This window comes from Manihot esculenta, chromosome 14, assembly GCF_001659605.2.
Source record: "Manihot esculenta cultivar AM560-2 chromosome 14, M.esculenta_v8, whole genome shotgun sequence".
In the NCBI taxonomy this organism is placed as follows: Eukaryota; Viridiplantae; Streptophyta; class Magnoliopsida; order Malpighiales; family Euphorbiaceae; genus Manihot; species Manihot esculenta.
The window spans coordinates 3,447,829-3,458,474 of record NC_035174.2 but is presented as its reverse complement, the minus strand read 5'-3'; the positions used below and the strand labels follow the sequence as shown (position 1 = coordinate 3,458,474).

The window sequence follows — 10,646 nt, the reverse complement described above, 5'->3', positions numbered from 1 at the left end:
TTGTTGAAATTTTAAAAAATTTCAAATTGAAATAAAATCAAAACCATTTCAACCGGAAATCATTTCAAGTTAAAAATAATTTTCTAAATCGAGCCTGCAGAACGGCTCATTATAGGTTCTGGTACATCAATGAAGGCAGACTTGTTTACACTTCACACTCACCCGGGTTGTCAGTACGCGGATATCATTGTAGTTATTCAAACAGCTTGCATATGTTTTCATTGCCAAAATGATAAAACGGAACAAGAAAAGCTTGCAATTTTAAGTAAACATGGACGGGATAAGGTGACACTAATGCTTTTTCTTATTTCGTGGAAAACTATGGCACAGAGAGGGAGGGGGTCATCTAGCAACGGATCAATCATAAGCTGTGTTCATCTAGTATGCCACTCCACACCTCTAATCAAAGGGGTCAATCCTTGGGTCGTGTTCACTAGCCATAGCCATTCCAGTGCAAAGGCATGTGGGGCACATGACCTGCCAAACATTTACACGAAGGGAAAAGCTTTATTTAATTGCATTTCTAACATCTCAATGACTGTGGCTACCCAACCGAGATGTATCTTTCTTGAGGGGCTATAAACCCTTTAAATTTTAAAAAGAAAAAGGTGCAACATAGAGGATGGCGTTTTAGCATTTGGAGTATCGAGTTGAGCAAGTGATATCAAACCTTTCCAGATCCTGAACAATTCGAACATCTTTCTGTTTTGGGTGTGGATAATGGTTGATCTCCACCATTGACTGTTGAAACTGTTTCAACAAGAACAAGTGATCCAGTGCTTGAGCAACGTGCACAAGCCAGATACCCTGCATTTATCCAGTGCATATTGGAAATAAGTACACGACATGCATTCTCCTCTTCTCTGTGATTTTTTTATGAGCATGTCCATGATTATCTGTTATTTTTGGACAAGATGGGAAGATATCAAAAGTTTTTTTTTGCAGTAAAAGTGCCACTGACTTTCTGATCTCATCTTCTCATCAAATAGGTAGGAGAGAGTTACATGTATAGCACCACAGGACTTGGATCATAAGCTTGCTTAGACATTCCTACCAATCTAAATTAATGAGTCATTTTGAAAATAGATGCAAAGTCAAATCAGGTGTAAGAAATGGAGACAAGGCAAACATGTTTGCTGACACAAAAGTTAAAGGGGGAGCGGGGAAGCGAAAGGAGATTCAGGACACACCAGTTCCAAGACAATATTTGCATCTTTTATGTTCTTGTTGTTTTACATTGTTTATCTCAACTACCATCAAGGCTGAGATCACCCCAACTGCTCCTCCAGAGAATGAAGCCACTATAGGATCAACTTGGCTGCACCTCATAGCAATTACATTGGTAAGTAAATGGACCTATATAAACATAGTGTTTTGACAAAATTTGCATGGAAACCATATCAAATATATCAGAGTTAACTAGAAACACCAAAGGGACAATAGAATCAAATCAAACTGAGAACAACCAGAATCAGAAAAAAGGAGGAGCTATAAGGACCCAATACATGTGCCATACCTTAATTGCATAGGCAAATGTACACAACGGATAAAATCTGCATATGACGTGCCCCCTAACCCCAGCTTAATTTCCAACTGAAACACAAAAGGATAAATATTTAAAGAAATGAAAGAACAAGCGTCATAGTTCCAACTGCCTAGCTTAGTTGTTAAAGTAAGTCTTTTTGACGGAGGGTGTTGTGCACTTATAGAATAACTTACAATAGGTGCTAAAAGGCCGCCAAAAATGATGATCCCAGCAATAAGAGAAAAACAAGTAGCATAGTACAGCTTAAGATTTTCTGCACTCTGCAAGCAAGATAGAATTGATATCCATGTAATTAACATCCTAATAAAAGACAATACATTTCTCATGATGCAGGATTAGCAAAGAAAGATGCCAAAAGAAACAAAGGTAGAATAAAAGAAAGCCCACCAAAGGAGGCAAAAAGGGGATGAATGATGGAAAGTCAGGAAGCTCATGCTCATGGTCTTCCTTTAAAATCCCAAGCTCAGCACTCTTGATTCTCTGTTGTATCCTTAGCCTACGAACCTACACAATTTCCCGAATCAAGGCACAATAAAAGGTTAAAAAGGAAAGAAAAGAAAAAGGAATAATCATAAAATTACATAAAAAGGAAAAATTATCAGCAAATTCGAATTATTTGCAAAATCTGATGTTATACAGAATCAATAAAAGATCGCAGTTTTTGCTATTATATTTAAATAAAGCATCAAGGGAACTAAACACACAGAACAGCTAGAATTCCCTTTCCCTTTCGTCCTATAAAAGATTTGAAACAAGCATAAGTCGTTACTCAATAGAAAAAGATACCTCCTCCATCTGCAAGAAAATTTTGTTCCGCCGGCTTCGAATGTTATCTCGAATTTCCTGCAGTTCCATTTTAGCAAAGTCTTGAACCGTTTCAGGTCCTTCTATGATACAAAATCTACATTCAAAATACCAAACAAACACTACTTGTCAAAATTTCTCCATCTTTGTAAGCAAAGCAAGCAGAGAAATGGCGATCACAATTACAAATTCATAACATAGTTAAGTAATATCAAGCTCAACACCACATATCATATTTCACAAGTAGAAAGAGAAAAAGCAATACCCAGCGGCGTTTTTATCAGTGGAATCAGAGTCAACAGAAGGCGCGAAAGAAGAAGATTCGAACTCGGACGCCATAGATCGCCATTTCGAGCTTAATTTCCGGTCGAAACCTTTAAACCTACAGTTCAGGTGATGTAAACCGTGAGAACCGGACAAGCATAGTAGCTTATTTGGGTACAAAACCGCCAGGACTCGGCCCAAACTTCCCATGCTCGAAGCCTCCAAAATCTCTCAGTCCCAGTCTCTTCCTTATTATAATATATAGATAAAGATAAGCTTCTGCTGAGACTTTTAACAGCGAGAGACCTGCAACTGTTTATTGATGAAGCCAGGTGAAGAACGATAGTACAGACAAGAGAGATCATTAGAGCTGAAGGTGAAGTATCTTTGATGGAGCCATCAGCGAAGGGTGGGAAAGTGAAGTGGACTGCCACGTGGAAGAAAGACTTTGGCTGTTAGTATCCTTTCTTGAATAATATCCACTTTAGCGAATTGCGATGATGGGCTTCAACAATACTCAAGCCCACTCAGCCTTTCCGTGTCGCAACGAAACCCTAGTTACAGTCCTATAAATTCCACATCCACCAACTATTTCTTCATGAGCTGCGAGTCTCCCCTCTCTCTGGTTTGATCACCATGCTTCCTTCTGTAAGAGATGATTCTTTTTCTTTTTAATTTTACTTGCAATGTTGCGTGATCGGAGAGGAGAAGGTCACAGTGATGACTCAGGAAATTCAAGCTCAACAGACCGGAATGCAGGCCTCTCTTTTTCTAGAGAGTCATGCGTGTCGACCTTCCCGCTGACCTGAGTGATCTTTCTTTCTCCCGAAATCGACGTTTTCTTATTGGCTTTTTTTCTCTCTTAATTTTAGCTTCTGATTTGATTAATCTGTTGTTCTGAAATACGAGAAGTTGGGGGTGATTGAGGTTGCAATGATGATTCACAGCTCCCTCTTCTGAGTTAAAGTTGAGGAAATCAGCTGGCAGAATCGAACCTATGACTTATTGGCCATCACTGAGCAATCTCCTTCCCCAAGCTCAAGCTTTTGGCTTTCTTTTTATAGCTCGATTTTAAATAAAACGATTGCAAATTGAACAAAAGGGCAGAATAAACCCTATTACTTTTTTAATGTCACTAGTAGATAACTTCCTTTTTCCATTCCAAATATTAAGCTGCAATGATTTTATTCTTGTGTTTTCAAATGATTATGATTATAAATGATGGATGAGGATGAGGCAGTAATATAATAATCCAACACTTGATCTGAGGCTTTCGTAGTCAAGTGATGCGTACATAATGACTTCTGAATCTGCTCATGTTTTAGTCACACTTCTCCGCAGTTATATTTGTAGCTCATTTTCTGCTCTCATATCGATGCTAGAAACAATGCTTTGTGCCTGCATGGGTTTGGGGGATTGAATCTATTTTGAATTAGTCTGACAGGTATGCTACACTTTGAGGGGATTATGAGGAGGATCTGATAGCTTATCTTTAATTATTTGACTTTATATTATTAAAAATTGATATTTAGTTGTAGAAAATAATGCAATTCCTTTTATTTGCAATCAAACTAAATTTTCTTAGGAAGACTACTTTTAATTCAGAATTTCAAATTTAAAAAACCGAGTTTAGTTTGAAACTCGAAAAAAAATGAAAAATGCTTAAACCTCATTCCACTGGACAATCATCAATTGATGAAACATGGAAAATCTTAGGACACCTTCCTACATAGCTTATATAGCTATGGATGAGAATAACATTTCCATTCTGATGATGATAATGATGAAATGTCCCTTTTCTCTGCAGTTCTTATGACCCTACTTTGGAAAACACAAATCTTTAATAACCGATTTTCTAATTGTATTTCTAGGGGAAAATTTTCTCTCGATTGTTCTGTTCCTTTTTAAGTTTGATTTGGTGAGGCTTACAGGATTAGATCGAGCAGTACAAAACAAAAACATGCGAGTCAAAGTGGATAATTGGCTCATATCATGCCAGGACAAGAAAAAGAAAAGGGTCACATTCTAGCAGGCAAGGCAACTCAATATGCCACTTGCTAGCATTATGGGTGAATGTCTCTGCTTCCACATGTTTACTTGTTTGCTTCCTCAAAAGTGGTTTTCTTCATCTTCTCGGGGTTAAATAATTTATTTTTAAAGTGGGTATCATATGGCCATGAAGCAATTAACTCGGCCATTATTTTAATTGCGAGGCGGTGATGCGAATCTGCAAATGGTAGCGCCCGTGAGTTAAATTCATTTGATTGGATAAAGATTTTAATTTTCAAGTTTGTAGTTTTAAAAATTACCTTGATATTGAAACTCTATGCATTTAAAAAAACTAAAGAAAAAGAAAAGAGGGTGGGGGGTGTGGAGGAAGATCCCCTTTTCACTAGCCCGAAATATGGACCGTAGAAGAGAGTAAATAGAATCACGGGTGCCCCAGTTGTCAATATTAGAACCAACTATAAATACCCATTATATCATCGGCGTGCAATATCACACCCAGTCCACAACCCAGCTTTGATTTCGATATGATCTCTTCTTCACGCGAATTCAAGCCTGCCCACAATCCAAACTAATTACTAAATATGCACCTCACTCCTTTTCATTTTGTTCTCCTCTTCGTAGCTGTTGCTGCCACCGCTGCAGATACTACGGCTGCTGAGAATAGTGTGGTCTCTCCTGAAATGTCTAACGCTCCTAACAGTGAACAAGGCAGCTCCTCTTCTGGAGCTACTGGCTCCGGCCATGGCCCCAACTGGGACTACAGTTGGGGATGGGGGTCGAGTCCTGGTAGCGGATGGGGTTATGGTTCGGGTTCAGGCCGCTCGCCAAATGGGTTCGGCAGGGGTTTTGGGTTTGGGTTTGGAAGTGGGTCAGGATCGGGTTATGGTTATGGATTTGGCAGTGGGGATGAACACGATGGTGGTGGTGGTGGTGGGGCTGGAGGTGGGTCAAGTAATTCAGGTGGTGACGGCGGTACAGGTGGCTACGGTGATGGTTACTGGCAGGTTGATTCCAGAAGGACAAACAATCATGGGCGATAAATCCATCTCTACACAGCACAGGTGGAGTCCCGTTCTATTTACATATATATAGTGTGCATGGCATGGTGCATAAGGGTAAGCTTGAAATTAAGCTCAGAATTTATGTACTACTTAATATAATTAAGGCTTGTGCTGTATGTATGACAGTGGCTTAACTACGTGTGCCCTTCTATTCTCCTTCATTTTCCTCTCTATTCACGGGCGCTTCCCAACTTTGTTGCCTATTACTGTTCCTTATCTCCATTAGGAAACTCCGAAATCAAACATCAAAGCGACTTTAAAAAATAAAAAAATAAATAAACGACTCATTAAGTCTGGCGATTGACATAACTCATAAACAATAGCATATAAATATCAGTATTTATAAGCAAATTGAGCTTATAATTAACACATCAATTTTTTTATTTTTAAAATAAAATATTTGAATTTTGTATTTTTTAATATTTTTTTTTAAATTAAAAATTATTTCGTTATAAATTTTATCCTTATTGTACATCAACACTTATTTCATTTCCTTTTATCCTCATCATTTTCTTCTGCTTACTTTTTTTTTTAAGAGATTCATTTATACCACAAAGTAAATAAAATTGAAGCAATAAATAAATAAATGTGTACCTTTAGACTATGACTTGATTACAAAGACATGCATATCAAATATTGTTTGGAGGTTTCCGAGTCAACCCATCAACCCCATTTCCCTTAAAATGCAATGAATAAGCGTCCACAATATCTTCATCTACATCCCACTCTCATCCGCCACTGATAGTATATAGTTAAGTAAATCCAATAAGGAGAGTTGGAGATCCAAACCTCTTGCCTAGAAGTGCCAGATTTGGTGGAGATGGGAAGAGGGCGAATCGGACTCGAAATCCCAAGAATCTAAATGAGAGATGAGTTGCGGCTCGAATTTCTCTTAATGCAAAGGCATCACTTGAATCTCAATAATATCAATATTTCAAAGAATTCAATCCTAGAGAGCAGTTCTACAAGGAATATTATGAGTCAAAGAATTTCTCCAAAGCAAGACTTGCGCCCCGTCCCAGATAAGCTCCCACTTAAACTGAGGAATAAACCCCCTAGGCGAAGTTTGGAAGACCTTGCGACCAGTCATAATTGATCCATAGCAAGACTTGGCATTGTATTCCATAGTCGATCCAAAGTGGTTAGAAAATATTTTGATGCATAATAAGGGTGTTTGTAAAATTTAAATTATTTTTCTTTCCTTTTTAACCAAATTTAGGATAGAACAACCTCCAACTGTCTCTTTTAAATTGAGTTCTAAGCTCCCTGCTTGGCTGGGAGTATTGGCAGTATTAAAATGTGCTACAACTTACATGTGATGATCTCCCCTTCAACGATTTAGCCCATGTCTTATGCAAGTCATGCATTAGTTTCCAGCTCGGCTTAGCACTAGCAAGAGGTTACGCTCTTCGTCGCGTGTTATTTCCCCTTCTCTAGTGCTTTGGTGGCAATTGAGCAGCAGTATTAGGCTGCTTTTCTCCTCCATTTGATATTTTATCCATGAAGTTGAAATTTAGTATCATCTTAGTGGAATTAACCGCTGAGAATTGATTCTAATATAAAAAGCTGTGTTGTCAACCAAGGCCGAATTTCCATCTCCATCACACCTGGACAATTGATTCTTGTTTCCTGCTCAAAAAACCATAAATGAACATCTCGTTTCATGACACATATCTACAGACTACATAATTGGAATATCCTATATTTCTTGAAACACCCAATTCTCTTGCCAGCATCATATGAACGCTACCACTCGTATTCTTGGACAGTAGACAAATAGATTGCATTGGTAGAATTACTGATCTAAGTTATACATATAAATTAAAGAATTGTTCTTAACAACTAAATTCACCATCTTGGCTCTCAGAATAATGCCGCTTGCTTCCAAAACAAATTCAGTTCTGGAAATAAGTATGCTATTACTTCAACGTCAGCTCCTATTTTTCCCAGTGCAAACTCTAGTTGCCCATCATCTTCATCATTCTCCTTCTCATATATCTCACTCCTACTATACAAATCAACAATAAAAACATACCTGAAGAGACCACTTATTTATAAGAAAGATTGTAGAAACAGAAGAAACTTCAAGAAAAAAAAGGTAGAAAGAAAGTTATGTGACACGAGCATGGTTTCTTTCAAATTATTATAGTTTTCCTTCTTTACTAGTATTGTTACACAACTAGCAAATCCGTATTCCTTCATTGGTGAATGTTTTTTAGTGTCTGCTTTTTGAAGAGGATGGAAGTAGAGGAAGTACAGGCAATAAATTCAAGACTGACATTGAAGACTATCAAACAAAATGACAGATTGCTATGATCCTTGAATCACACACACTTTTCCAAAGATTACAAAGATCTTGCCCACTTGAAGATTGATCCATGAAACCAGTTAGCAGGAAATAAATCTCATTAGCAATAACCAATCAGTTGACCTATAATTTCAGGTTTCAAAAGGTGATCTGATATAGCTCCCATTTGGAGTTGAAGTCGAGAGGTAAACAAAAATTGCAGAGATACTTTTTATGCAATAACTTTTATTGGAAGTATTAGAAAATTGACTAAATTAATTTTTTTTTTATAAACAAATAATTAATGGAATCATCAATGGAGTCTGTGTTACTAGTTTTTTTGCAAGAGAGAGACATTTCTTTTTATCACTTATTTTATTTATCTTATGCATTAATCTTCTTTTTAATTTACTATTTTAATTTTTTTCAACTTATAAATGGTACTATTTATATGTTGTCAAAAAATAGTTTCCAGCAACAATCTCAAATAAGGCTAGCTCAAAGTCTCTTTGCTATTCTTGTACCATCTTCTTATATATGCCTTTTGCCCTCTTTTTTCCCATTGGCTCGATCACGTCATCCTCAGGAAGCTTCTGCCATTTGCCACACAACAACCAATCTTTTGTCTGCGTGTGTGTTCACTCCATATGATGTATTCATTACAAGAGTTCAAGAATTAATATTGGGTCGGCCAAGCCAATGTAATTGAGACATATCACAAATCTTTCTTAAGGATTTGTTGTGAGGTCGCCACGAGGCGCATTTAATACTACCTTCCCTCAGGTTGGTTAGTACTGGTTTGGGTCAATAATGGACACCTTATTCAGTATGTAAAATTTGGGATTATCATAAACCATTTTAATGAACTAAAAAAACTTTCCAATACAATTACAAAACCTACAATCAAAACTTTGTCCCACAATTATAATTGTAAGTCAACTTTTGGAGAGGATGTATGTCCTTCATGGCAAATAACATCAAATGAGGCTTCTTACTATCACCATGAAGGACATTTTGGACATGAAGGTTAGGAGAGTAACTATGATTAATAAAGCTTCCTACATTATCAAATTCAGTAATATCTATAGTAAAATACTCATCATTTTCAGGGAAACTTGGATGCGACAAATTATGAAGAGGAAGCACCCGATTGTTTTGACAAATACGCGCATCACAGTTGTTTTCCTTGCCCAACAAATGCTCAATTCCTTCCTTTGCTTGATGTAGTCCAAAACACTCGCATATAAAACTTCCGGCTGGAATGTATTGTTTTGATCGAACACCCCATCTTCCTGATTTAGTCATAAACACTTGAAGTTGAAATCGGATGCCACGTTGTGTCACTCTATTTATGCAAGAACCATAACACTTGCAAAAAGGACCACACTCGAAAATACGAAGCTTTCTTACAATAAGACGTTCATTGTGATCATAAGGAAGAACTTTCCCATTCTTTATTTTGCATGACCAATCTTTAAAATCTGAGCATCCATCAATGCAATCACAACCAATTGACTTGGATTGATTGAAAATCACAGAATAAGTTTTATCGAAAACATGTGATGAAGGTCTCTTGTCATCAAGTGTGTTCCTCGTTCCAACTGTTACTTTTTCGTTGTCCTCAAAAGTATTACTTGCTAAAATAACCTTTCGATTAGATGGGTACTTATCTATTTTGGATGGTAATCCTTGAGTTCGCTGTGGTTGTCCTGAAATCCTTTTTAACTTAAATTTGAAAATAAGTTTGCCAAATTTCCCTCTTTCTTGCCAACATTTCTCCACATGGTATAAGCCATCATAAACATATGTAGATACCTTAGAACCTTTCCACATTTGCTTAAGGATAACTCTCACTGGGACTTTTTGATCCATATTATTCTTTAGTGCAAGATTGCCATGTGTGAGAGCTTGATCTTTAGGTGGCCGCTTATTTTGAACCAATGGATTCCCACCTTCTCCTGAATAAATTAAGACATCAGATGAATTCATGAAATTCGGATATCGACCACTTGAAACAATGCTTGTAGCTAATTTCATTCTATCCTTCTCCATGTAATCTATGCCCTTTTCAATTTGATGATGAAGACCAATTATACATAGTTCAGCTCTGTATTGAAACTCATCACCAACTTCAACTCCAGGAATAGATCCAAGTCTTTTCACTGTGTTCAACCATGTATGTCTATCACGAAGAATTGATGCTGCAACTAGGTGAATGTTTGGTTTTTGCATTAAGGCCTTTCTATTTTTTTTCAAAAGCTCGTTAAGCACCTTATGATACAATCTTAAAACCTCCTTAACTTCATCACCACTAGGACTCAATTCCTTTTTGTCTCTCAACATGACCAGATGTTGGCCTTCAATAGCTGAATTTTCATCTAAAGCATATTTGCCTTCGTTAGCTGAAGTGTATTTAGAAACATGGGAAGCCTCAACAAGATCATCACACAAAAGATTGTCCTTGGACAAGTCTTGGTGCACAAGTCTTGGTGCTTTCAAAACTAGACCATCATTGGCTTTTCGTTTAGCTTGCACAAGTCTTGGTGCCCGATCCATCCGTATGCACTTAAATTTAACTATGAGACAAAAGGTTTTAGTTAATTGAAGTAAAAAGAACCATATTCTTGTAAGTCGGTTATTAAACGAAACACAAGACATCCACACAATAGAAACT

At 37.2% G+C, this 10,646-nt stretch overlaps 3 protein-coding genes and 4 non-coding genes across 9 annotated transcripts; 5 read left to right on the top strand and 2 right to left on the bottom strand.

The window, feature by feature from the left end:
• Nucleotides 1-62: 62 nt before the first annotated feature.
• On the bottom strand, nt 63-2,990 carry LOC110599866 (protein ORANGE-GREEN, chloroplastic). 3 transcript variants are annotated; one of them, XM_021736455.2, is made up of 8 exons: nt 2,616-2,990; nt 2,336-2,447; nt 1,934-2,050; nt 1,720-1,806; nt 1,517-1,593; nt 1,191-1,318; nt 671-807; nt 63-477 (listed from the first exon to the last, which is right to left on the bottom strand). In XM_021736455.2, the coding sequence occupies exons 1-8, from the start codon at nt 2,822-2,824 to the stop codon at nt 400-402; spliced, it is 945 nt and encodes a 314-aa protein (XP_021592147.1). In that variant the 5' UTR covers nt 2,825-2,990; the 3' UTR covers nt 63-399. The 3 variants fall into 3 exon arrangements, with proteins under 3 accessions (XP_021592147.1, XP_021592145.1, XP_043806048.1); XM_021736453.2 differs by having other exon boundaries at nt 2,333-2,447; nt 2,616-2,988; XM_043950113.1 differs by having other exon boundaries at nt 2,333-2,447; nt 2,650-2,773.
• A 334-nt stretch (nt 2,991-3,324) lies between these two features.
• LOC122721845 lies at nt 3,325-3,429 on the top strand. The gene has a single exon (XR_006348630.1). It is a non-coding gene; the product is annotated as a small nucleolar RNA Z107/R87 (small nucleolar RNA).
• Nucleotides 3,430-3,537: 108 nt separating this feature from the next.
• LOC122721831 lies at nt 3,538-3,637 on the top strand. The gene has a single exon (XR_006348616.1). It is a non-coding gene; the product is annotated as a small nucleolar RNA R30/Z108 (small nucleolar RNA).
• Nucleotides 3,638-3,836: 199 nt separating this feature from the next.
• On the top strand, nt 3,837-3,928 carry LOC122721850. Its single transcript, XR_006348635.1, has one exon. It is a non-coding gene; the product is annotated as a small nucleolar RNA snoR31 (small nucleolar RNA).
• A 370-nt stretch (nt 3,929-4,298) lies between these two features.
• LOC122721841 lies at nt 4,299-4,393 on the top strand. The gene has a single exon (XR_006348626.1). It is a non-coding gene; the product is annotated as a small nucleolar RNA snoR31/Z110/Z27 (small nucleolar RNA).
• A 588-nt stretch (nt 4,394-4,981) lies between these two features.
• Nucleotides 4,982-5,846, top strand: LOC110599867 (putative glycine-rich cell wall structural protein 1). The gene has a single exon (XM_021736456.2). The coding sequence runs from the start codon at nt 5,206-5,208 to the stop codon at nt 5,662-5,664; it is 459 nt and encodes a 152-aa protein (XP_021592148.1). The 5' UTR covers nt 4,982-5,205; the 3' UTR covers nt 5,665-5,846.
• A 131-nt stretch (nt 5,847-5,977) lies between these two features.
• Nucleotides 5,978-10,630, bottom strand: LOC110599795 (histone-lysine N-methyltransferase, H3 lysine-9 specific SUVH6-like). Its single transcript, XM_043950384.1, has one exon. The coding sequence runs from the start codon at nt 10,628-10,630 to the stop codon at nt 8,876-8,878; it is 1,755 nt and encodes a 584-aa protein (XP_043806319.1). The 3' UTR covers nt 5,978-8,875.
• Between the last annotated feature and the right edge of the window lie 16 nt (nt 10,631-10,646).